Here is a 22,771-nt window from a genome sequence, read left to right as displayed (position 1 = left end):
GAGACACACAGGAAGAAGGGAGAGGAAAAGCGGGAGCGTAGCAATAGCCGTCTCGGCGCGGCCACACGCGCGGCCGCTGCCGGCTGCCATGTTTGGAAGGGCAGCGCTCCGGGTCAAAGCACCGCCCTGCGGAGGGAGCGCTTCCGTTTCCGGCGCGCGCAGCGGCGCTTCCGGCGGGTGACCCTGGCGAGTCCTTCTGTGCGGCGGGAGCGCGATGGGGCAGCGCGGCGAGCCCGAGGTGAGCGCGGGGCGGCGCGGGGCCCGCACGGCTCCCCCGGCCGGGCAGGCGGGCCGTAACGCTGTGCTCTCTTGTCTTTTCGCAGGAGGAAGAGGAAGAGCTCGTGGTAAGACGGGGAGCCGCGGCGGGGACTCGCAGCCGCCAGGGGCGGCCGCCCGGGGTCGTCAGCGCCGACGAACAGGCTCGGGGGGCTCGGGTGGGGCCGCGCTGGGCCCGCGATCCGGAGCTCCGTGGGGAGGCCGGGCTGCAGTGTGGATGCGGGGCTCCACAGGGCTGTTGAAGGGCTCGGGGGGAGGCGGCGTGCGGGGCTGTCCCTATCTCACCGCAGCCCCGTGTCCGCAGGACCCCCTGACCACGCTGCGGGAGCAGTGCGAGCAGATAGAGCAATGCGTGAAGGCGCGGGAGCGGCTGGAGGTGTGTAACGAGCGGGTGTCCTCCCGCTCCCAGACTGAGGAGCAGTGCACTGAGGAGCTCTTCGACTTCCTGCACGCCAGGGACCACTGTGTAAGTGCAGCGGCTCTGAGCAGAGCTGCCTTCAGTCCCGCTTTCTTGTTTAATGTTTGGTTCCTCCTTGTTACAACAGATCTAGCTGGGATTCCGTATGTTCCTAAAGAATTAAATAACTCAAACCCAGTGTTTGTACCCTGCAAATGGCACTTAGCTATTTCTGTCTTGCACTTGCCATTTTAAAGTTAAACCTTTTGAATCTGAGCTGAAGCTTTGTAAGGCATCTCAGTAGCATTCTTGATGAGCTTTTGCAGAACAAAAGCTGTGCAGCTGTGTGTATTGTTGGCCCAGAAAACCAAGAGATGACACCTTGCTGATTTCCATCTCTGAATTATTGCTGAGGGCTCTGTTTCTTTCCAGGTTGCTCACAAGCTTTTCAGTAAGCTGAAGTGAAGGGGGGCGTGGTTGTCCATCTGCTTCCACAGCCGGTGCCAGTGGTTCCTGGATCACAGTTCTGCTTCCTGCAGTCCATCCTCCGTGCTGAGCATGAACGAAACGGCTTCCTGGCAGCCTGTCACTGCCTCTGTGCTCCTGGAAGATGTGCAGCTGTGCAAAACAAAACCACCAACGTGTTGATGTTCTGTAATTTTCCATATTAAACATTGAGAGTTCCTGTGGAAGTGCCTTGTGTTTATTTCTTAGTTCTCGTGCTTCTGTCTTGTCCTGGGTTAAGATGAAATCAGTGGGTGCCAGAGCCCAGTTAAGGGCGGGAGAGTTTTCCTCACTTGTGGGAATGTGGTTTTTGTGCTGCCATGGTGGCCAGCTGCTGCAGCTTAATCCCATGGGGAAGAATTTGTTTGTTGGAGCCTCAAAGATTATTCCTTAGCTCCTCAAGACCAGTGTTGTTCACACAGTATGTTCTAAGTTCGACTGAAGGAAGTGACCCGTTTTTAGAAGAGAAAAGTTCATCCCCACCCTCAGGGGAAAGCTGTCACCTGTCCCTCACTGTCTCCTGCTTCTGCCAGCGGCTGGAAAAGCCTGGCAGCAGCCAGCTCTGCCTTCCTGCCCAGGAAACCAACCACGTGGCTGTGGAGGTGCACGGGGGTGGCTCAGCTACTCGAGCCCCGCTCAGGGTCACCTGGGGGGAGCTAAAGCCTTTCTGTGTGAGTTACCAGCCCGTTCTGCTCACCCTGGGACTGCCCTGTCCGTGCTCTGCCTGCTCCTTCCCCTAGAGAGAATGTTTGGTAGGAGGAAAGCTAGGGTATCTCACGGCTATTCTTCAAAGTGCAATGAAAGCCACCACCTTATAAATTTGGCTGTTCTTTATCCATGTAGTGGTTCATGGTCCTTTTGCTGTCGGATCTCAGACTTTTATTGGGTTAAAGATACCATGTAAGCTCCAGTAGATTTTGGTTATAGCTTTTTCCCCCTGTGGCACAGGGCAGGGTTCAGCTGTGCCTGTGCAAAACGCGTTTGTTGCCGCATCCTTCCCAGCAGGTGATGCCCAAACCCAGCTCAGTGATGACCGGACGTTTAGGTCGCTTAGAGATCACTGAGTACGGCCCCGTTCCCCGAACCCGGCCGCCCGCAGCCCTTCCCAGCCGCGCCCCGAGTGCTCCCCGGTCCCGCCCCGGAAGGCGAGCGGCGATGGCGGCGTTGGGCAGGGCGCGGGAGAGCGGCGGGCGCGCTGCTGCGCCGGGCACCGGCACCGGGAGCGGCGCCGCGCCGGCACCGGCACAAGGAGAAATGGGTGAGCCGGGCCGGGGCGGAGACCGGCACAAGGAGAAATGGGTGAGCCGGGCCGGGGCGGGACCGGCACAAGGAGAAATGGGTGAGCCGGGACCGGAGCACGCCACCGCACGGCGCGGCGTGCACCCCGCTCTTGTCCCCGCTAATCCTATTGCACCCCGGTGCAAATCCCCTTCTCGTCCCCCCCATTTCACCCTGCACCCTCCTGCCGCCGCTCTGTGTGCAGCCGTGCCCACCCCGGGCCCCCAGCTACGTTTCGGCCATTCACAGAGTCCTGGAATCACGGAATGTGCTGATTTGGAAGGGATACATCAGGATGCAGCTCCTGGCCCTGCACAGGACACTCCCAACAGCCCCGCCCTGTGCCTGAGAGCATTGTCCAAATGCTTCTTGAACTCAGACAGGCTTGGTGTGGGACCCCCTTCCCTGGGGAGCCTCCTTCAGTGCCCAGCCACCGTGTGGGTGAAAAGCCTTTTCCTGTCATCCAGCAGAAGCTCCCTGTCACAGCTTCATGCCATTCACACTCACACTCCAGAAAGGCCTCACGGACTTCTGGCAGCACAGAACCCAGTGCTGGATTCTCCCAGAAGAACATGAAGGCTGGGTGGGGAGGCTGGGTGTGGGGGCATCCAGGTATTTTGTCTTTTTTACACTTTTGTTGTTTTTCCCCACCAGGCTGCCACAGCCCCACGCATCCCGGCCACGCGGCTGGCGCTGCACCACTTCGACGCGAGCTACAGCCTGCACCTGGGGGCCCTGTGGCCCTCGGTCCGTGCTGGCCTGCTCTGCGAGCAGAAGTACGGGGCCCTCCTCAACAACTTCGCTGCTGCTGACCACGTTCCTGAAGAGCTGGAGCTGCTCGATGCCACCGATTTCATTTCTGAGGCTTCCCTGAAGATGCAGCAATGGCAGCGGGGTGCAGCTGTGGGGGAAGCGGCCTCAGGGTGCCAGGAGGGCTCTGGTGAGGGCAGGACTGGGATGCAGGCAGAAATGGTGACACAGGCAGAGATGTCCCCACCACTTTGCGCCTCCATCAGCTCCAAAATCAAGTGTTACACCTTCCCCAGGGGTGACATCACGCGTTTTCGTCCTGCACGGTGAGACATCCCTGACAGATCGCCCTGGTCTTTGCCAGCCTCGGGGGCTGCTTCCATATGTCACAATCCTCACTTCCGACTGCTCTTTTACTTCTTTTCCCCTCCAACATTTGCTTTTGTTACGCAAACTGATGATTTCCAGGCCGGATGGTCTGGGGCTCCTCGACTATTACCTCATGGATGCAGCATCTCTCCTGCCCGTGCTGGCACTCAACGTGCAGCCAGATGACTTTGTCCTCGACCTCTGTGCGGCTCCGGGTGGGAAGACTCTGGCTCTGCTGCAGACTGGGTTTTGTGGTGAGTGGGGATGGGTGTTCCTGTGTGTAAAGCAGGGCTGGAGCAGTTTACTGCACCCATTCATGCCTGACCATTAATGATTCTATGTGTAAGAGCTGGGAATCGGGAGTGTTTCTGCAGAAGTGACATTCCCGTGTTCTGTCCTGTCAGGGCATCTGGCAGCCAACGACGTCTCCGTTTCCCGGACAAAGAGGCTGTACCAGATTCTCCATAGCTATGTCCCCAGAGAAGTCGGGGACACTGTGAGTGTCACATCCTACGATGGAAGGGACTGGGACCAGGTGAAAGGAGGCACTTTCCATAAGGTATGCATTGGGAACTAGTGAAGATAAACCCATCAAGTTCACTTCCCCCCTCTTTTTCAGGAAGACAGGTTATCCTTCCATATAACTGTGTTGTTTTCTGTGATCATAAATGGAGAGAAGACCAAGCCACATAAGGAGTAATATTTCCTCCTGCTATCCCTTCCTGCAGGATCTGGTGCATTTGTGCATCTGGAGTTGTACCTTTACTTGCCTGTGTAACGCCCTTTAGAAATCCTGTTCTTGTCCATCACCTGGAAAGGGTTAAATGTGAAGATTAGGTAATTCTGGCTTCTCAGTCACATCCAGCCACAGGGGATGGGTTTGGTTTTCCAGGGGCTGGGTTGGGAACTCCAGGAGGCTGCAGCAGCAATGCCCCTGTGTGCTGCAGGAGCATCGCCAGGGACACACACAGAGCAGGGACATTAAATGAGGACATGAGTTAGTGCAGGATGTTTTCCACCGTTTTGGCACGTTTCAAAAATGTCAAGGCAGCCAGATGATTACAGTTCAGTGTGGTGCACACCTGTGTTTGGGCCCTTTGAGGTGTTGGCAGGGGTGGAGGAGGTGGGCGTGGTGCTGGCTGCAGGAGGGGACTCGCTGAGCTTGACCTGTGCAGGGGGCTGAGGTGGGACCTCTGCTGCTGCAGGTGCTGGTGGATGTGCCCTGCACGACAGACAGACACTCTGCCATGGAGGAGGACAACAACATCTTCCACAAGAGGCGAACCAAAGAGCGTCAGATGTTGCCCATGCTGCAGCTGCAGCTGCTGATGTGAGTGAGCTCGGCTGTGTTGTGTTCCCTGAAACCTCTTACTCTGTCCCCAGCTGGGAACTGTGGAAACCATGTGTAGTTTTCTGGCAGTAGTTGGAACACATGAAATCACAGTAAGGGTAAGAAAGTGCAGATGTTCTTGGTCAGATCACCAAGGTTTGACCCCCTTGTCCTTCTGTCCCCAGCAGCAGTGGTAGGATATAGGGAGAAGGTCTAAGGAGCAGGATGGGTACATTTGTTTTGGGTGGTGATCTCCTGGGTCCTGTCAGTCAGCCCTGGGGGATTCCTGCATGCCCACCTATCCCAGGACATGGGAGAACATGTGGTGCTGGGAAGTGCCACAGCTTGTCACTGTGTGCTGTGGCAACAAGGAAGCAGATTAAAGTCCCATGGCAGCACTTGAACTGCAGGAATCTCTTCCCCTGTACATATACCCCATTCCTTTGGATGTGACTGCAGGATTACAGCTTCCAGCTGCTCTGCAGTATCATCTCCCACGGAGTTCTCTGGGGGTTGTCTGTCACTTCCTATGAGTTCCCTGTTGCCTTCCCAGTTTCGGTGGGTGGGGATGTCCCTCGGTGTCCCTCCCTGGTGACCGTGTGTGCTCCCTGTGTGCTGCAGGGCTGGGATCCTGGCGGCCAGGCCGGGAGGAGCCGTGGTGTATTCCACGTGCTCGCTGTCCCCGCTGCAGAACGAGTGCGTGGTGGAGAGGGCTCTGGACGTGGCACGAGCCCAGTTCAACATCAGCCTCCACACAGAGGACTTGAGCCACTTCAGGACGCTCTTCCAGGACACGTTTTCCTTCTTCTCGGACTGCCAGCTCGGGGAGCTTGTCCTGCCTCACCTCACAGCCAACTTTGGGCCCATGTATTTCTGCAAATTGCGTCGGGTGTAGAAGGGGCAGCAGAATGTGTCTGTCTGCTGTCAGGAAATAACCCAATATTTAAGGGAAAGCAGAGCTGCTTTATATTTATTTTTCTTTCTATAATGTCCCAAAGGAAACCTGCTTTTTTACTGCAGACATGGGGAATAAATGAGAAAGACCTGCTGTGGTGTTTCCTGAATACTTATCTGTTTGAGACCGAGGTGTTTAATCTAAGAAAGAGAGAGAGGTCTTATCAGAGGGAGCAATTTATCCATCTGTGTGGGATGGGATAAATGGCCCTGCTCTCTTCCTCCTGTCTGACTGCTTTGATCCTGCATGAGCAGGTTTGGGTTAACAAACACCATCTGGGGATCTCAGCCTTTCTGTCCCAGATTTTACCATCTGCATAAATGAGTTGCATCTGTCTATGCTTATCTCCTGCCTTCAGAGACAGCAGCCTGAGGTCCTGAAAGCAGAGGCTCCTAAGAGTGCCCCTCTTGTGGGGTTGGAAATGTGCTTGGGATGCTGGAGATGTGCTGCTGTGGAGAGGCCAGTGACTGTTGCTGTCCCTCACAGCTAACAAAGCTGTAGATAAGTGTGAATATTCCCATGCTAGATGCCATTTAATGTCCAGTCAGCAGGTGTTTGTATGACTTTGAGTAGTAACTTTGTTTATAGAATCATCACCATCAGTGAAGGATTACTGAAATTTATCATGGGAGTTGCTTAATAGTTACATTTTTATTTTTGTGAACAAATTACAGTGGTGGGAAGTGATGGGCACGGCTGTATTCCTCATGGGGCAGCCCATAGTTCCATCCACATGAAGTTACTCCACTGCCAGCAAGAAAACACTATTGAATTTCTCTAATCCTTTCCTCTCAGCACCACCCTGCTTCTGCAGGAGGCAGCACTGGTGGAAATAGGGCTGAACCCACATCCATGGCCATCCATCCTTGCTGGAAGTGCAGTTCCTGGATTTAGCACTGTTTGAACCTATCCTAGGCCACTCCTGCAGGGCATCTGCAGGGTTCCTTACAGGATCTGTGGTGGTTGGCAAGGAGAGGGGGCAGGAGGTGGCGTTTCCTCGCTCCTCCCCTCCCCAGTGCAGTCTCTGCACTGCTGGTGGCAGTCGTGCAGCACTGTCCCTTCTCCTCGGGGGCCATGGTGACTATGCCACTCTCCTGTCACGGCTCAGGGTCTCCACCTCCTTCATGAAGCGCAGGCACAGCTCCTCCTGCCACGGCAGGGCCACGCACTGCACGGCCACGGGCATCCCCACGGCTCCTGACACAGCCTGCAGCGGGGGCACCAGCAGTGAGGGGCCACCCAGGGACCCCTCGCACCTCCAGCAGATTTTGGGAGCTTGGTTTAGGCCTGTGGCTCATCCCACAGCATGGGGAGGTTGGAGTTTGAGCCCTGTCAGTGTGCTGGGAAGCGGGAAGGCTCTTGCTCCTCTCTGCTAGGAATGGTTGCCAAATCTTGGGTAATGTGTTTGAGACACCTTCCCCACACACATCCAGCCAGCTCTGCCCTGAGCTGTCTTGTAGGCAGATCCCTTTTCCTTCAGCATCCTCATTCCTGACCCATGCTCCACTGACAGCCTGGGCGTGGTTGAAGCGCCCGTGGAGCAGGAGGAAAGTGCAGTGCAGTGCTGTGGGCTGTGGCTGTTGCAAGGACCTGCTCCCACAGGCTTTGCTGCATGACTCCTTGCTGGCTTCAGCCTGCCCAGCCTGTGGGAGATCCTTTAGTCCTCCCAAAATGTAGTGACTTACCTGTTAGGGGCTTGGGAGAAGAGCAAGGGGTGTGTTCAAGGTGGGTTTGGGGATTAGCAAGGGGTGTATAAAGAAGTTATGAATTTTTTTGCACCGTGCCCATACTGATGGAGATATTTAGGAGCCCCTGATATCATCAAAACTGTTACCTGAACACACACAGCAGTCTCTGCTCCACCACGTGCCCTACCTGTTTCAGTGTCCGGTCCCAGGGGTCATCACAGGATCCTTTGTAAAGCTTTAGCTCTTCCTCATCCGCCTCTGTCACGGTGCTGACGGGCACAACCCCGGCGGGGAAGTTCAAGACGTTGTACAGCATGGTGGAGGAGACGGCAGCTGAGAGAAGCAGGAGGGGATGCAGGCAGTCACAGCCTCCTGCCTTCAAACTGACACATTCCATATTCACTGCAGCCCCTGAGAACTGTGTCTGTCTCCACCTGCTCAGAGAGCTCACTGTAGTTACTTTTCCTTCCTAATTCCCATGAAATGCTTGGGTGGGCAGTGAAGCTCCATGGTAGTGGATGTTTCCCTCCAGTCTCAGCCACTGTGTTTCTCTGCCCTCCTGGGAAGGCCCCAGGCTCACTCACCAAGGAGTTTCCTGGGGTATCCCATGGTGAAGGCAGGTCCCAGGACAGGGCACAGCACCACATCCAGCTGGAGTTCCTGCCACTGGCTGATGAACTGGGAGCGATACACCTGGGGAGGAGAGGAGCCATGGCCATGCCTGGAGCCTCTCAGTCTCTCCAGGCACAACTGAGGAGGCAGCAGCAGGCAGAGGTGCTCAAGGGATGAGGCAGAGGAGCCTGTGTTTGCCTCCACTGCACGTGGCCAGGAATTTGAAAGGTCCCACTCTGGCCATGCCCACTCCCAGGACAGCCTTCACTGTGCCTGGGCATGAGCACTGCAGGCAACCACTGAAGTTCTGTCTGGGCTGACTCCAAAGCCCATCCCCCCCATTCCTATCATTCTTTGTGCCTTTCCTTCCATCCTGTCTCCTCCCTAGCAGCCCCTCCCCTGCACAATCCCTTTCCAAACCGATGACTCTCTCTGACCTGGTGCTTGCCACAAAGCCTCAACTTGCAGCATGATGCCAGAGAGGAAAGTCCTCAAAACAAACCTGTACTTGATGGTGATGATCCCACATCTCCTCCACTGACCTGCAAGTGGAAATCATAGCAACATCTTTAAGCTGTAAGAAGGGGAAGAATTGCTTAAATAGTCCTCTGGGTTGATAAGCCCTGGTGATTTTAGCAATTGCTTGAAACAATACAGCTTTCACAATCTTCCTAAAGTTTCCTTTGGCATCTGGCCAAGCAATTAAGCAGCACATGTCTGGAAGTGCTGAAGAGAAGGTTTTCCTGATGGGCCTGGATTTAATACTCATCTCTTCCACAGGCTTCCTGTAATGACCTTATCCACTCAAGTGCCCCATTCCTGTCAGGATATTGCTAGGGGCAGTGAAGCCATGTCCAGCAATGAGGGACAGCCCCTGCAGACAGCAGATCTCAGCCGGTTGTGAATCCAGTCCCCCCCAGCCAAGGATACCTAGAGGAGAAGGTATCACCCATTTCCACGGACATCCCTGGGGACAATTCCATCTTACCTCATTCCAGCCATGGAGCTCAGGTAGTCAGCCAGGCGGGGAAACTGGAAAGGCACGAAGTTCCTTAGGGACATGATGTGGGGCTGCAGTAACTGGTGTCACCCCAGGACGCCCCTGTTCCTGTCCTGAGGGACAGGGACTCACCAGAGGTTTAAGAAGCAGAGCCAGCAGCTTCTTCACCAGCCTTGGCATCTTGCAGGAATTCACTTGTGGTTTCAAGCCTGGATCCACAATATTTCCTTTGCTGAGAGATGACAAGAGGATGGGGTGATTTCAGAGAAGCTGTTTGCCCTTTCTCAGAGATGTGAGTGTTGCCTGTTTGGGGTGGGAGAGCTGGGCTCTTTGTGCCTGTGCCGTGCTCATGGCACAGGGATGGAGGTGTTGGCAGCACTGGTGCCAGAGGGCTCCTACTTACAACACATCCAACCAGGTACGGCCTCCATCAGCAAAAAAGGTCTTCATAAACAGTTCAGTCATGACATAGGGGATCCGAGGGGGAGAGAAGGGCACCAGCTGCACCAAAACACAGGATTATGTGGCAGCCTGGGGACGTGAACAGTTTCCAAGACCCAAATGTGGATAATCCTCAGAGGCAGAGAAGCACCTCCCTGGGCTCCACGTGCCAAGAGAAGCCTTGGTTCAGCCATTTTCCATCCAATGATCTCCCCATGAGATTATTCCTGCTGATTGCCCATGGCATGCACTTCTCCCTTAGGCAGAGGAGTCTCTGCCTGGTGTCATGTGGCTGGAGTAACATAATCCCATCCCTCAGCCAGGTCATTTTTCCCACAGGTGTGCTTGGGAGCTGTGTCTGGTTTCTGAAGGGGGTTTTCCTGAGTGAGGAGCGAGGCTGGGGACACCCTGGGGAGAAGAGCAGGGGGTGGTGGTGCTCACCTGGTGCCCAGCTGCCTGCAGAGCATGCCTGGTTTCCCTCACTGCCCTCCTCATGCAGGGGGGCAGAGGGAAGTAGCCGTCGGTGTCGTAGTACCCGACCCGCAGGGGAGTGGAGCTGGAGTACACCTGGAGCAAGGACACACCAGTTATCATTCCTATTCTGTGGAATCCCAGGGCACCAGGAATATTTCTCTGTCTGCCCTGGGGTGCCCTGACCCCCAGGGGAGCACTGACTTTGACCCTCATTCATGGAGAAAGATTCCTAGATGTCATAGACTGGAATCCACAAAAGTGTGGAATAGATTATAGAGAGCAGTGTAGGTGTAGCACTTGGTGAGAAATTGAGGTTTTGGGATTTTTAGTGTGTTGTGGATGGAAGCAAGATGGAGGGCACATCCTGGGTTTCTTCTTCATGCTTTTTCCTTCTTCTCCATGGGTTTGGGTGGCATTTTGTAATTGGGCAGAAATGTCTGCATTGCAGCTCTGTGGGATCAGTTATTGGGTTAAAAGGGAAAATAATCCAGGTGTCAGCTCTTAACTGGACAGTTTATTCTTAAAAGACCTTGTAACAAGAGACTGTTGGCCATTTTGTGCCTTCTAATGAAAAGCTGCTGAACTCACAGTAGTGAGACTGTTTTATGATAAGAAATGATAAACACCTGAGTCTGAACATGAACTGCTGTCTCAGTGCCTTCAGTCCAGACCCAGAGAAACCAACAACTGGTACTCCCCACTATTCCTAATGGGATTGCTGTGAAAATCCCTTAGACATACACCATTGACCAGGTCTGGGACTAAGACTGGATCCAGCCACACCCACACTACGTCAAGAAAGCAAGGGGGGCCCTCTCTGAACCTTGTGATGCAGTGGAGGGTCTCCCCTACTCCTTGTATTTCCCTATTAAACTCTTAGATCTGAGCTGTTGGCCAGTCTGGGACTAGGATTGGACTCAGCTGTACCTAGGCTCTGTCAGGAGGTTAGAAAGCAAGGGGGTCCTTTCTGAACCTTGTGACTCAATGGGAAGGTCCTCCCTGCCCTTTGCATCCCCTGTCTGCAGGCAAATCATTCCAAAGTGACACTAAGCTGATTTTCCTTTGTGCTCCATCTTCAGAATAAGTAACAGAGGGAACCCTGTCATTGAACTTTGTCACCCTTTTGCAAATTTGTATTAAACCCTGCTTTTTGCAGTGCCTTTGACAGGGATTCCTTAGGTGACCTAAATCTCTCATTTGTGACACCCACCCTGCTGGGGGAAGGTCTGCCCCCACAGTGACACCCACTGCAGAAGGGGGAAAGAGCTCCAAATGCTAAGGAGTGACTAAAATTCTGGTTTGCTGTTTATAGTTGCCCCTTCCAAATGTCTACCCCTGCCTTTTTCTGCAGGCCCTCCTCCAGGAGGAGCACAGCCACTCCAGACAAAGTGGATTCAACCACTGCTAAGAAGTGTGGAGGTGGAAAAACCTCCTGAAGCTGGTCTGCTGCAGAGAGAAAGGGAACACCCTCAGTCAAGAGATTTGCTGCAGCAGTTCCTGCTCCTGTCTCATCTTCCCCTAAGATCTCCAGCTATTTGCTCCTAGTGTTGCCTTCTTCCCTGCTCTCTCTGGATCCTCTCAATTCAACAAGCTGCATTCCGGCTGAGAAGACAGACAGGATAACAACTGATTTGCCTGATTTTTTCAAATGAGAATTATGAATTGTGCCCTCAAAGAGATCTATTTTACTGAAAACGAGTCCTGTAAAGATAACTGGACCCTTCAGGAGGGCGTGTGGCACCCTGGAAGGAGCCAGGGCTTGCTGAGTGAGAGCCTCACCTCCTCGTTGAAGGGGATGGGGGGCACGCTGGGGTCCAGCTGGAACATCTCCTGGCACAGCAGAGCCTTCATGCACAGGGCCAGGCTGTCCACGTCCCTTGCCATGGGCCCCAGGGCATAAGGGACTGCATGGGACAAGAGCAAACACCACACTGAGCAGATGGAGGTGCCAAACCCCAGCCCACCCCTCTGCACAGCCACAGCAATGAGGGAAGTTCCAGATGGACTCCAGAGAGGCCTTTGTTGTCTCAGGTTTTCTTCTGGCCTACAGGAGAACATCAGGCTCTCCACAGGACATAGGGAAAAGGAATTTAAAATTCATGTACCTGCCAGGATGCCATTGATAGGGCCAGTCACTCCAGACAGGCTATGGGAAAGAAGAAGTACATTGTCATTCCAGTAATAGGAAATATTCCCAGTAGGTTTGGAAAGAATATGGAGTCTCCAGCTCAGGACAAGGAACAGAAGGAAATGATTTCAAAAATTTGAATTGAGTAGTGTTACTGTGATATTTTATGAAAAATCTCTTTGTTAAGATTTCTTCTCCTGGGAAGCTGAGAAGCTTCAGCTTCTCCCTTTTTTCTGCTTTAGAATGGGATTTGGAGAATTGTTTACCAAACATGTCAATTGTTTTTAATTAATAGCCAATCACAGCCAGCTGTGTCAAGTTTTTATTATTCATTCCTTTTTAACTCTCTGATGTATCTTTTTCTTTAGTATAGTTTTAGTATATCATTATAATATAATGTAATGTAATGTATTATAATATAACATAACATATATCATATAATATCATAATAAATCAGCCTTCTGAGGACTTAGAGTCAAATTCTCATCTCTCACCTCATCCTGGGGACCCACCAACACCACGGAATAGTTCAAACCAGGAAATTTTGGCCAAAAAAAAAGCAAACCTAAACCCCAACAGATCTTAGTTTTGGTTTAACCAAAACTGTTCCATTTTGGCATTAATTATCCCCTTTAACTCCCTTTTACTTTTAACTCCAGGCTAGATTTGCAATGGAAACCTGCCCGTTTCCCACTAAATCCAACCATCCCATCTCCTGGGAGAGGTTTGGAGCAAAGCAAGCCGCCCTTTAAGACCCACCCTGTCTCCTCCCTCCAAGTACCCACCCAGCCCAGCCTGAGCAGGGCAGGGTTGGAGGGCAGCCCCAGCACCCACCTGAGCCTCTGAGCAGGGCAGGGTTGGAGGGCAGCCCCAGCACCCACCTGAGCCTCTGAGCCGTGGGTTTGAGCCCGCAGAGCCCGCAGAAGCTGGAGGGCAGGCGGATGCTGCCGCCCACGTCGGAGCCCATGCCCAGGATGGAGCCTCCCCCTGCAATCAGAGCCCCCTCCCCTCCCGAGGAGCCCCCGGGGCTCCTCTGGGGGTTCAGAGGGTTCAGGGTCTGCCCAAAGATGGGGTTGCTGCATTCGTAGCTGGGGAGAAGAAAGCCAGGAAAGAGGCTGTGAGGAGCAGCCAGCGCCTTGGGTTTGTTTGTTTTGCTTTGCAGAGAGCCTGTGTGGCACAGCCCACCCCATCCTGTCCTGTAAATCCCTCAGGACCCAGCTCATTCCCACAAACCTCTCTGCTCTCCCTCCCATGCACAAGTGCACTTGATTTCTCTTAACCCATGGTAGGCTTTTTCTCCTCTTTATCTGTTATCTGACAGCTTTTTCAGTTGAGATTGTTGGCAGATAATGGAAAAGGGACTCTCCAGGACATGTCTCAGGAGCCTGTCCAGGGCCCTACAGGCTGGGATTTTCCTTCAGAAGCACAGCCAGATCTTTAACGATGTGTGTCACCTGAAGAGGGATTGTGGCACATTGGTCATTGCAAATGGGATGGCCCCTTGTCTCTTCAGGACCTTGACCAGGACACTGTCCTCCTCCATCAGAGTGCCCAGGCACTGCACCAGCCCACAGGTTGCCAAGTGCCCCTGCAGGGAGGAGAAGTGACAAGAAACATGGTCAGTGCAGTTCCCTTGCTTTTTTGGAAGGATCCTCTGGCATTCCTTCAGGGGTTGTGTGTTTGGTACCACCCCACTCCCTTGAGAGCCCTTGCTTGAAGGATTCCCTCTCCTTCCATCCTTGGCAGAGGGCTGCCAAGCACTCACTGGGTTAGAGCTTCTCCTGAAGCTCTCCTTGCTCTTTTCCTTGCTCCTTTTCTCCCCTGACCCAAATGCAGCTCCATTCTCCACAGGTTCACTAGCTCGGGATCAAACCCAGCATCCTGCTGTCCAAGTGAATCCACCAATGGATGTTCAGGGGAGGAATAATCCCAGGTAAACAAAATGTGTGAGCTTTTTTCAGTTAGCCTTTGGTGTTTGGGGCTCAGCTTTAGTGCAGCCTGTACTGTGTCAAGTATTTTCATGACTGTGTCATGATTTCTCAGAGGAGAAATCATTTGTGTCTATAACTATTCATCCCTGGTTTTTCTCTGCTGATGGAGGTGCGTGCTGCTTTTGGCTGGGCTAGAGTTTATTTTCTTCACAGTAGGTACTATTTCTACACAGTAGGGCTGTGTTTTGGATTTTGTGCTGTAAACAGTGTTGATAACACAGGGATCTTGTTATCACTGAGCAGGGCTTGCACAGAGCTCACACTGCCTCACCAGTGAGCTGGCTGGGGGTGCACAGCTGGGAGGGGACAGTCAGGACAGCTGACCCCAAGTGACCAGAGGGACATTCCATGCCATATGGAGTCATGCTCAGCACATAAAGCTGGGGGAAGAAGAAGGAAGGGGAGATGTTTGTGGTGATGGTAACTGGGAAACTTGGGGTTTCCCAGTTACCATCAGACATGATGGAGCCCTGCTCTCCCCGGGGTGGCTGAACACCTGCCTGCCCATGGGATGTTACTTGTTTTGCTTTCCTTGTGTGCAGAGTTTACCTACAAAACTGTCTTTATCTCAACCTAAAAGTTTTCTCACTTTAACCTTTTCTATTCTCCCTTCCACATCCCACCAGGTGTGGAGTGAGTGAGTGAGTGAGTGAGTGAGTGAGTGAGTGAGTGAGTGAGTGAGTGAGTGAGTGAGTGAGTGAGTGAGTGCCCACTGGGCTGCAGCTGCCTCAGACACAGCCAGGTTTCCTGTGATGCAATCAGGGAGGGATTGGGCCCCTTCCCCATTCTCCATCTCCCACCACTTCCCCACCCACGCTGGGACATCCAGGAGCACAGAGGGGAGAACCTTGTGGCCGATGTGGTCCTTGATGCTGACGGGGATGCCGTAGAGCAGCCCTTTCTCCTTGCGCCGCTCTATTTCCTGGAGCTGCTCCTCACACTCTGGGATAAAGTGTCGCAAGCAGTTTGTCTGCTGGGTCACTTCCAGGGCCTTTGTTGGGAACAGGTGATGGATAAGAACAGCACTGTTACACAGCTGCATTCAGCAGCTACCTTGATTTACAAAATACAGCCTGAATAACCCCCTCCCCGGAGCACCCCAGCTCAAACTATCTCAGAGGATCTGGCCCAGGAGACAGAGCATGTTTTTCTCTCAGTATTCCTTGTATTAAAGGCTGGTCATAATCCAGCTCCAACGAGCCTTCTCAGCCACCAGCACACACACCATGGCACGGAGAATGTAAAAGATTTGCTTTGTCCATCTCACTGTGGATGGACACTCACCTTCTCCAAGTAGGTGTAGAGGACGGTCCTGGGGGACAGAGATCCTTCCTGGAGTCTTCCAGTGAGTTCCAGCAGGGACAGGGACAGAATGGCATCTGTCTGGACACTGGGGACCTGCAGAGGGAAGGTGAGGGAGATCCAGGACAGCAACTCCAGTTGTGTAGCAGTGTGGAAAATGGATGGTGTTTGCTCCTGAAAGCAGCTTCTGAGAAAGCCACTTGGGCGGGCACAGTCGCTCAATCCACACTCACACCACAGCTAGGTCAGCAAAGAAGGACAGAAGGGTCTCTGTAAGAGTTCCAGCAGGGTTTATTGTGGAGCCACGCTGAAGGAGCCCAGGGACAGAAGATGAGAAACCAGCCCCGGGTTAAGTGTGGGGTCAGGGGCCAATGTCTGCGGGCACAGGGGCAGCACCAGGGCAGGGCAAAGGGAATCACCTACAGGGAAAGGGCAGATTAACACTGTGCTGCAGAGCACCATGGAGAAGCCCCTTTTGCTCACCCCAAGCACTGAGGCATACTCTAAACCTGTGGCAAATTCTTCCAGGACATTACCCTAGAAGTTCCCCTTAAAGGCTCAAAGGACTCCCCACAGCTGCCCTTTGGCTCAGGGGTAAGGCTGTTTTTTGTCAGCATTATCACCAGAGCTTGCTGGAAAGGCACATCCTGCATGTGGGGGTTCAGACCTTGAGCTGCCAAGTGTTTTATCCTGAGTTTGGATATCACAAACAGGATGCAAACACAGGAACCCAGGTGTTGAAGGGATTTTTCCTTCCACTGCAGCAGAGGACATGGCAGTGCCTTCCTCTAGTCACAGTGGGAGTTAGCCACTGACCAAGACATAACCTCAGCTGAGCAAACACTGCCTGGGGCAGAAGGTACCAAAGTCCAAAGGCACACCACTCTCAGGCTGTCCTTTCATCCCTCAAAACAGATACAGGCAGTGCTGGGCAGCCTGGGCTGAGAGCAAGCATTTAACAGCTCAAACCCATCAAACTGCAAGGAAGGCAGCAGGGACTCACAGGTGGTCTACTCAGGTAAAGAAGACTGGTAGTTCTCAGTGCCACCAGGTTTTTAGAGGTTTTCTATAATATATTTATATTTATATAGATCTATATTTAAGAAAAAAAGGTTGTAGGTATATGTATCACGTGTAGCTGGTGTGCTTTATCTCCAGGTGAATTACCTGTATAAGCACGAGCTGGTTTACCCAGTGTGTGTTCAGAAGTGAATGGAGCAGAAAGGAAAGGGGGTTAGAAATGATGTTGCAGTAGAATCCAGGGCTGTGCTGGGTGGATGCCTGGCTCATTCACACCCCTGTCACATCCTGGCTGCTCCCAGGGGACACTGAAAACCCTGTGTTTCGTTCGTGTGAAGTCAGACCAGGCACCTTCTGGGCAGCCTGATGGCAGGTGCCACTGCCTGAGAATGCTGCTTTTGGAGACACCCCTAGAGCTGTCCAGAAGCCAAGTTTTAGAGCCAAAGGTAGAGGAGTGTGAACAGATGTGCAAACTTAGAGTTAAGCAGAGGAAAAAGCTTTCTTGCTCCTACCCATTGTTGGCAAGAGACATTTCCAGAGCATTAAAGAATTGGGGTTTGGATCAAGGAAGATCCAGTGCATCATCACCTATGTTGTTCAAAAACCTCTTCTCAGTGAGTAATTCACATTCCCCAAGCTGTAGACTCCCACCAGACTCATCCAGCTTGAGGAGAGCAGTGATCTCCCTTTCTCCCAAGGCAGAGTTTCCTTTTGCTGAGGGCTGCTGGCACATCTGCTCCTAATAAAAGCTGGAAGGAGGAGCTGAAGGCCAGCATCAGCAGACACCCCAGTGGGACTCTGACCCCCAAGGAGGATGGTTTACCTGCTCCCTGAACTGCTGGACAGCCTTTGCCATCTTCTTCAAGCCCTCATCCCGGGTCCTCCGAGCCTCTTCCATTTTCTTCTGGATCCTCTTTGTTCCCAGCCATTTCCAGAGCCCCAGGACTGCCACGGAGCCCCCGAGCAGGGCCAGGGCAGCACAGGTGTCCCCCTTCCCTTCTGGCAGGAGCTGTCTCAGCTGCTGCTGCTGGATCATCCCGTGTACCTCTGGGCTCCGGGGACGCAGGGAGAAGGAAAAGCAAGGCAGGTGCAGGAGACCTTCCCTGGCTCCCCAGGCCCATCCCTCCCCCCAGCACCCCTGTCCTGGGTCAGCAAACAGTTCAGATAGTTCAGGCTAAAGCTGGCCCTGCAAAGCAGCTGTAGGTGGAGTGTGCAGTGAGAATGATTAACCAGGAAACAGAGAAGGTAAAGTTTGGCCAATGAACCTTGTGTTCTTTGGGGTGTTGGGTTTATAGGGGCTTTCTGGGCTGTGGGGAGTTCTCCGCTGGGGAGAACTGTAGGATCAACTGAACAAATGCAGCAAGGAAACTGCTGCTCTCCTATTTCCTGTGTAGCCTGAGAGGACAATGGGAGAAGAGGAAAAAACAGCTTGAAATAACAAGATTTCAGTGCACAGGGCTGGGGAGTGGTATGCTGAGGGAACGCATAGCTGTGGGATACCCTGGGCTCACCAAGTCCCTTCTGCTGCTGCCATGGTGACCAGAGGATGTTTGGCACTGCTGTGGCATCCTCATGCACCAGAAGGAGAGGCTGTTCCACCCTGTGACAAAGCACATTGTATTGCCTTAGGGACGGAAAATCCCACAGGCTTGCAGGCCAGGAGCACACTGACACGGGAAAGGCTGGAGTGTGAGGTCTTTCCCACTGCAAGCACCAAGAACAACACACTGAGCTGAAGGCCACAGCCCAGCCAACATCAGCCATGGTCTGTCTGCAGTCTCCTCTATTGCTTTTGGATGATTTTCTCCCTATTGGGCCCCCTCCCTGGGAAAAGTGTTTGGGCAGCTATAGATTGTGCATTACAAAGCTTTGCAAGCTTCCAGCAGAGTGTGGAACTGGATATGGAAGGGAGGCTGAAGAGCCCTCTCCCTTCAGGGCTAAGTGCTCCTCTAGTGCTCAGCTTTCCATTGTCACGTCCCTTCCCAGCAGTTGTAAGAGCTGACTGCTGCTTTCTGTCACAGTTTGTGTCAGCCGGGAATGTTCTTATCTGAGTTCTTAACTAGAGAAATTCACGCACTCTGGACAAAACTGCCTTTGGTGTCCTCAAGGAAACGTTCTGGAGCTGGCAGGAATGTGGTAACAAACTGAGCTGGCCTTTTCCTGGGGGGTGCCCCCTCAGCTCTGGCACTGCTGGGGTGAAAAGAGCTGCAGCTTGGGAGGATGCCTGCAGCTCATTCTGCTCCTGCTCCACGGTGCTGGCTGCAGCAGGAGCTTCCAGAAGGTGCAGAGTGATGATGAGAGCAGAGCCAGCATGCAGCAGTGCCCAGCTCTCTCCCAATCCTCATCCAGCCTCCAGGAATCCATGCAAGCACTTCCTGAGGCAGAGGTGGGTTCTTTGCCTGTGTGACAGCAGCACAAGCTCTGTGATGGGCTGAGCAGACGTGGGAGGGTTTTCTCCCTGTGCTGGGAAGTGTCAGGGCATCAGGCTCCCACATCCTCCTGTGCTTTGGGATCTGTGCCCTGACCCTGCCCTTCAGACTCTTGGTAAATGTTTAACACAGACAGACACAGCTGTGTCTGGACTGACTTGGCATTTCCAAGGGCACATTTTTCAGCAGGCACAGCTGCATTCCCAGATGGCTGGATGCTGCTGGGGAAAGCCCTTCTGTCAATGTTCCAGCATCTCCACATCCTTCATGAATCCGAGGTTTGGCTCCTCCTGCCACCACGAGGCCACAAATCCAAGGGAACCTGAAGGAAGGAAGTAGAGGGATGTCCCAAGTGGAATCTCCTCAGCAGAGGAGACAGACCAGCCTGATTCACAGGTCAATATTCACTTCTCCATGTTGATTTTGTCACCTGAACTGATCCAAGACCAAGGTCAAACCCACTGGTGGAGTTCAGATGGAAGCCATGACCCTTTCCATGAGGAGAGTCAGCCTGTAACAGCTGGTCTGGGATTTCACTGTGGCATCCACAACATGCCCTTCACTTTGACCATCCCAGAAAAAAGCCCTTAAACCAAGTCAGAGAGTCCAGCAAGACCTGCACCATCTTTGCTTGCAAGGGCAAAACTGCACTGATTCACTCTCAGCAGGTTCAGCTCTCAAGCAGGCTGGGTCTTTTCTGAAATTCTTATAACTGAACTGGTTTTTCCCTAAATTGGAAAGCAATATTTTTGTCAGCTTTGACCCCATTCTGATTGAAATGACAAAGAATAAATCCTGGCAGCTGTGTCTTGGGTGCATGTATTTGTAACCAAACACTCTGGTGCACTTTTAAAAACTATTTACAAAATGAAGCATGTTAACTATGCTGCTCTGAAGGAATTTTAAGAACATTTTACAAAATATTGAAATCATAGTGAAATGGGCTGGACCCCTCTGGGGAACTTGTTCAAGTTGGCTCAGAGGGCTGAATAAATGTTTTCTGGGAACTCTCCAGTTTCTGACTCATTTCAGCCTGGAATATCCTTTGGAAGCATAACACTTTCCTCAGTTCCAGTCCAACTCCACCAGCACTCACAGACCATAAGAGCTGCTCAGAAACTTTCCCCTCCCTAAGCTGCAACTTTCCAAACACCAAGGACATCAGTTGAGAGGCGAGGGTCTGTCCCTAATAACCCTTTTCCACGTTGCCCAGCCAGGACCCTGTTGGCTTTTCCTGAACAAACTGTGATAGGATGGGAAGAGAGAAGTCCCACAGCAGCCCTCAGACCTCTGACAGCAGGGGCTGCTTTCTCTCCTGACCATCCCTACATTTTCCCCAATACTTTATGGGTTCTGCACTATTTCCCTTCAGATTTTCCACAGCCAAGTTGTATGAATGCTCCTTAGAACTTGTTCAGCAAGGCAGGGACATGATCAGAAAGGGTGCTGCAGAGAGCTGTTAGTTCTTCACCTGAAATCCAGGAGCATTCCTGTTTGTTCCATCGAGTCTGGTGTCTGGCACAGGTCTGTCCCCACGGAGTGACAGCTGTGGCTTCAGTGCCTGATGGTGAGGGGCTGGGATGTTCCCAGCTGCTCCATGACTGGCACAAACCTTACAGCAGGAAGCTGGGCTTTCACTGGGCTCCCATGAGCAAGCAGGGAGTGGAGGAAGCTGCAGAACAGTGACAGGAAAGGAAACAAAACAAAGAGCCAGCAGGGTGAGACCCTGCTTGGAGGGGTGAGGATTTGTGCAGTAAAGAGCTTTCAGAGTGAAAGATTTACCAACCCTAATTCTTGCTTTTTTTGTGTGTGTTTCAAGGGTGAGCCTTGTTATGTCCAGGTGTTTTGTTTCACCTGCTTTTTGAACATTTGCTTTAAGCTTCTTCAACTACCACCTTCCTTGAAACTTCTTTGAAGTGAATACCTGGGATCCTGGGAATGGTTGTGTCCCTAATTTTCTCTGCCACTGCCTGCTACATAGAGAGTTCTGTGTATTTTGGATACTGTAAGGGAACAACTGACCCCTTCTAACCACTCATGTTCCGTTTTATTTGCTCCTGGTGTTGTGATTTTGCAACAATGTGAACTGCAAACTAAAGAAAAAGTCCTGCAAATTAAAGCAAAACCAAATAAAAAACCTGGATTTTATGATGCCTCAATCCCTCGACCTTGCTTGGTTATTTATCTGGCCACAGAATGAAATGTGGATTAAGGAGGGCAGATTTAAATTATTAAAATCAGGAGGGAGGAAAAAGGATCAAAAACCACAACTGGGATATTGTGCTGAAGATGAAAGAAAAACAAAGCCCTTTTGTCCCAATCAGCATTTGCACATAATTCTCTGGCACAGACCAAAGCCTGGACTTTGGTCAGTGCTAGGCAGCTGGACAAGCACTCTGCAAACTCTCAGTGCAGGGCTGCAGGGGCTGCACAGCCCTTGGTGAGGGAGCTGCACACAGCAGCACTGTGCTGGTGGGTGTGGAAGGGGCTGGCATTCTTTTTCCAGCTTGGAGGAGGCCTGGAGGAAGAACTCTGCTGAAAACTTGAACTTATGCCCTGCCCAAGGCCTTTCTCTGCTGGTGTTTCAGCACCTGACCTCCCCAGAGTGCCCTCAGCATCACCCTCCCCTACAATGATGCAGCGATGGCAACTGATGTCATGAACAACCTGGCTGGAGAAGGGCCCTAAATTTCACCCAGGAAGGTGCTTTGCTGTCTGCCCAGCTGAGGCATTTACCTGATTTGTAAATTACTGAACAGACCCCTAAATCAGGTCCAATTATTTCCTTCAGACTTTTTCAACATTCTTCAGGACACCTTCCCTACCTCATGCACTTCAGTGCCAGGAGAGGGTTATGTGAGCATCCACACTCTCTGCTGCAGCATCTGCTGGATCCCTTTGGCTGCTGGATCTGGGAGAGAGTGCTGCAGGATCCTGAGATCTAGTGACTGGCTGGAGGCAGGAGAGAGGAGAGCAGGAGGAGCAGCAAACCCCTTCTAGATCCATCTACAAGGAGCAGCTGGAATGCAGAGCACAAGTATGCCTGGAGAAATTTGTGGATGTGACAGCCTGGTCAGAGAGCAAGAAAATCAGACAAGTTTTCTCATGGCTGACTTGTGAGACTTGAGGGAATTGTAGAGAAATGATGATAGCTTGTTATTGTGAACAACCTGCAGGTGGTGTTTTCCTACTCTTTGTTTCCCTGTTCTTCTCAAAGATTGTTAATAAGAAAGGTGTTTTTGTTAATTAGCCAGTCAGGTGAAATGCATGGATTATTGACCAATCTGGTCTGTATGCATTGGAACAGTCTATAAAAGAGAGAATTTTGGTATTAAAGCTGCTGCTGTTCATGCCAGCCTTCTAGTGAGTCTGTGCACTTTCTTACTCAATAGCAACAGAAACTCCTCTTAGAAACAGGACTTTTTCACTAAGTTCAGCCTTGCAAAGAAGAAATGGAGGGATACAGGAGTGAAGGACACAGACCTTTCCTTGCAAAACAAGGTCTGTCATGCTCAGGTCTAGCCAGCGGTGCTCCCTGGGCAGATTCCCTATTTAATGGAGAGCTCCCACTTTCCCCTTGAGAGGACAGCCAGAGACCCTCTGCTCCTGGCCTGAGAGGGTCACGGTCACTCCACAGGCTGTCCCCAGGCCGGGGCTCCGTGGCTGCTGCCCCCAGCAGCAATCCTGCAGGGCAGAGCATCTCCTCGGGGCAGGGTGTGCCATGGAGCTTCTCTGGGTGACTCAGGCTGCGTGACTGTCACACTCCCTGTGTGACTCAGACCTGCTGCTGCATGACTGCAGCATCCCTGCACAGCCCCAGGGAGGCT

At 52.4% G+C, this 22,771-nt stretch overlaps 3 protein-coding genes across 4 annotated transcripts; 2 read left to right on the top strand and 1 right to left on the bottom strand.

Moving 5' to 3' along the window:
• Positions 1-111: 111 nt before the first annotated feature.
• Positions 112-1,365, top strand: LOC103814992 (cytochrome b-c1 complex subunit 6, mitochondrial). The gene is made up of 4 exons (XM_030226332.2): positions 112-238; positions 324-344; positions 581-742; positions 1,106-1,365. The coding sequence occupies exons 1-4, from the start codon at positions 215-217 to the stop codon at positions 1,136-1,138; spliced, it is 240 nt and encodes a 79-aa protein (XP_030082192.1). The 5' UTR covers positions 112-214; the 3' UTR covers positions 1,139-1,365.
• Positions 1,366-2,412: 1,047 nt separating this feature from the next.
• On the top strand, positions 2,413-5,952 carry NSUN4 (NOP2/Sun RNA methyltransferase 4). 2 transcript variants are annotated; one of them, XM_050977679.1, is made up of 6 exons: positions 2,413-2,476; positions 3,110-3,531; positions 3,674-3,828; positions 3,979-4,133; positions 4,780-4,904; positions 5,526-5,952. In XM_050977679.1, exons 1-6 carry the CDS (start codon positions 2,432-2,434, stop codon positions 5,797-5,799), a joined length of 1,176 nt encoding a protein of 391 aa, XP_050833636.1. In that variant the 5' UTR covers positions 2,413-2,431; the 3' UTR covers positions 5,800-5,952. The 2 variants fall into 2 exon arrangements, with proteins under 2 accessions (XP_050833636.1, XP_050833635.1); XM_050977678.1 differs by lacking the exon at positions 2,413-2,476 and adding an exon at positions 2,573-2,892.
• A 538-nt stretch (positions 5,953-6,490) lies between these two features.
• Positions 6,491-17,677, bottom strand: LOC103814993 (vitamin D3 hydroxylase-associated protein). The gene is made up of 15 exons (XM_009088688.4): positions 17,339-17,677; positions 15,478-15,591; positions 15,041-15,184; positions 13,657-13,790; positions 13,084-13,290; positions 12,180-12,220; positions 11,854-11,978; positions 10,042-10,167; positions 9,563-9,660; positions 9,292-9,391; positions 9,148-9,191; positions 8,662-8,701; positions 8,132-8,240; positions 7,735-7,880; positions 6,491-7,066 (listed from the first exon to the last, which is right to left on the bottom strand). Exons 1-15 carry the CDS (start codon positions 17,549-17,551, stop codon positions 6,941-6,943), a joined length of 1,767 nt encoding a protein of 588 aa, XP_009086936.1. The 5' UTR covers positions 17,552-17,677; the 3' UTR covers positions 6,491-6,940.
• Positions 17,678-22,771: the final 5,094 nt, after the last annotated feature.

The sequence above is a fragment of the Serinus canaria genome, chromosome 8 (genome assembly GCF_022539315.1).
Source record: "Serinus canaria isolate serCan28SL12 chromosome 8, serCan2020, whole genome shotgun sequence".
NCBI classification, from domain to species: domain Eukaryota; kingdom Metazoa; phylum Chordata; class Aves; order Passeriformes; family Fringillidae; genus Serinus; species Serinus canaria.
This window is presented reverse-complemented; position numbering and strand designations above follow the sequence as displayed.

What these genes read in the sequence shown, in the direction of transcription:
- LOC103814993 (XM_009088688.4), bottom strand. Translation starts at nt 17,551, where the DNA reads ATGATCCAGCAGCAGCAGCTGAGACAGCTCCTGCCAGAAGGGAAGGGG. An exon ending in TATCAATGGCATCCTGGCAG is followed by an intron (nt 11,979 to 12,179) that starts GTACATGAATTT and finishes TGTCCCATGCAG; the next exon opens with TCCCTTATGCCCTGGGGCCC. An exon ending in CTCTGCTTCTTAAACCTCTG is followed by an intron (nt 9,192 to 9,291) that starts GTGAGTCCCTGT and finishes GTGCCTTTCCAG; the next exon opens with TTTCCCCGCCTGGCTGACTA.
- LOC103814992 (XM_030226332.2), top strand. Translation starts at nt 215, where the DNA reads ATGGGGCAGCGCGGCGAGCCCGAG. An exon ending in GGCAGCGCGGCGAGCCCGAG is followed by an intron (nt 239 to 323) that starts GTGAGCGCGGGG and finishes GTCTTTTCGCAG; the next exon opens with GAGGAAGAGGAAGAGCTCGT. An exon ending in TGCACGCCAGGGACCACTGT is followed by an intron (nt 743 to 1,105) that starts GTAAGTGCAGCG and finishes GTTTCTTTCCAG; the next exon opens with GTTGCTCACAAGCTTTTCAG.
- NSUN4 (XM_050977678.1), top strand. Translation starts at nt 2,818, where the DNA reads ATGCTTCTTGAACTCAGACAGGCTTGGTGTGGGACCCCCTTCCCTGGG. An exon ending in GCTGCAGACTGGGTTTTGTG is followed by an intron (nt 3,829 to 3,978) that starts GTGAGTGGGGAT and finishes CTGTCCTGTCAG; the next exon opens with GGCATCTGGCAGCCAACGAC. An exon ending in CTGCAGCTGCAGCTGCTGAT is followed by an intron (nt 4,905 to 5,525) that starts GTGAGTGAGCTC and finishes TGTGTGCTGCAG; the next exon opens with GGCTGGGATCCTGGCGGCCA.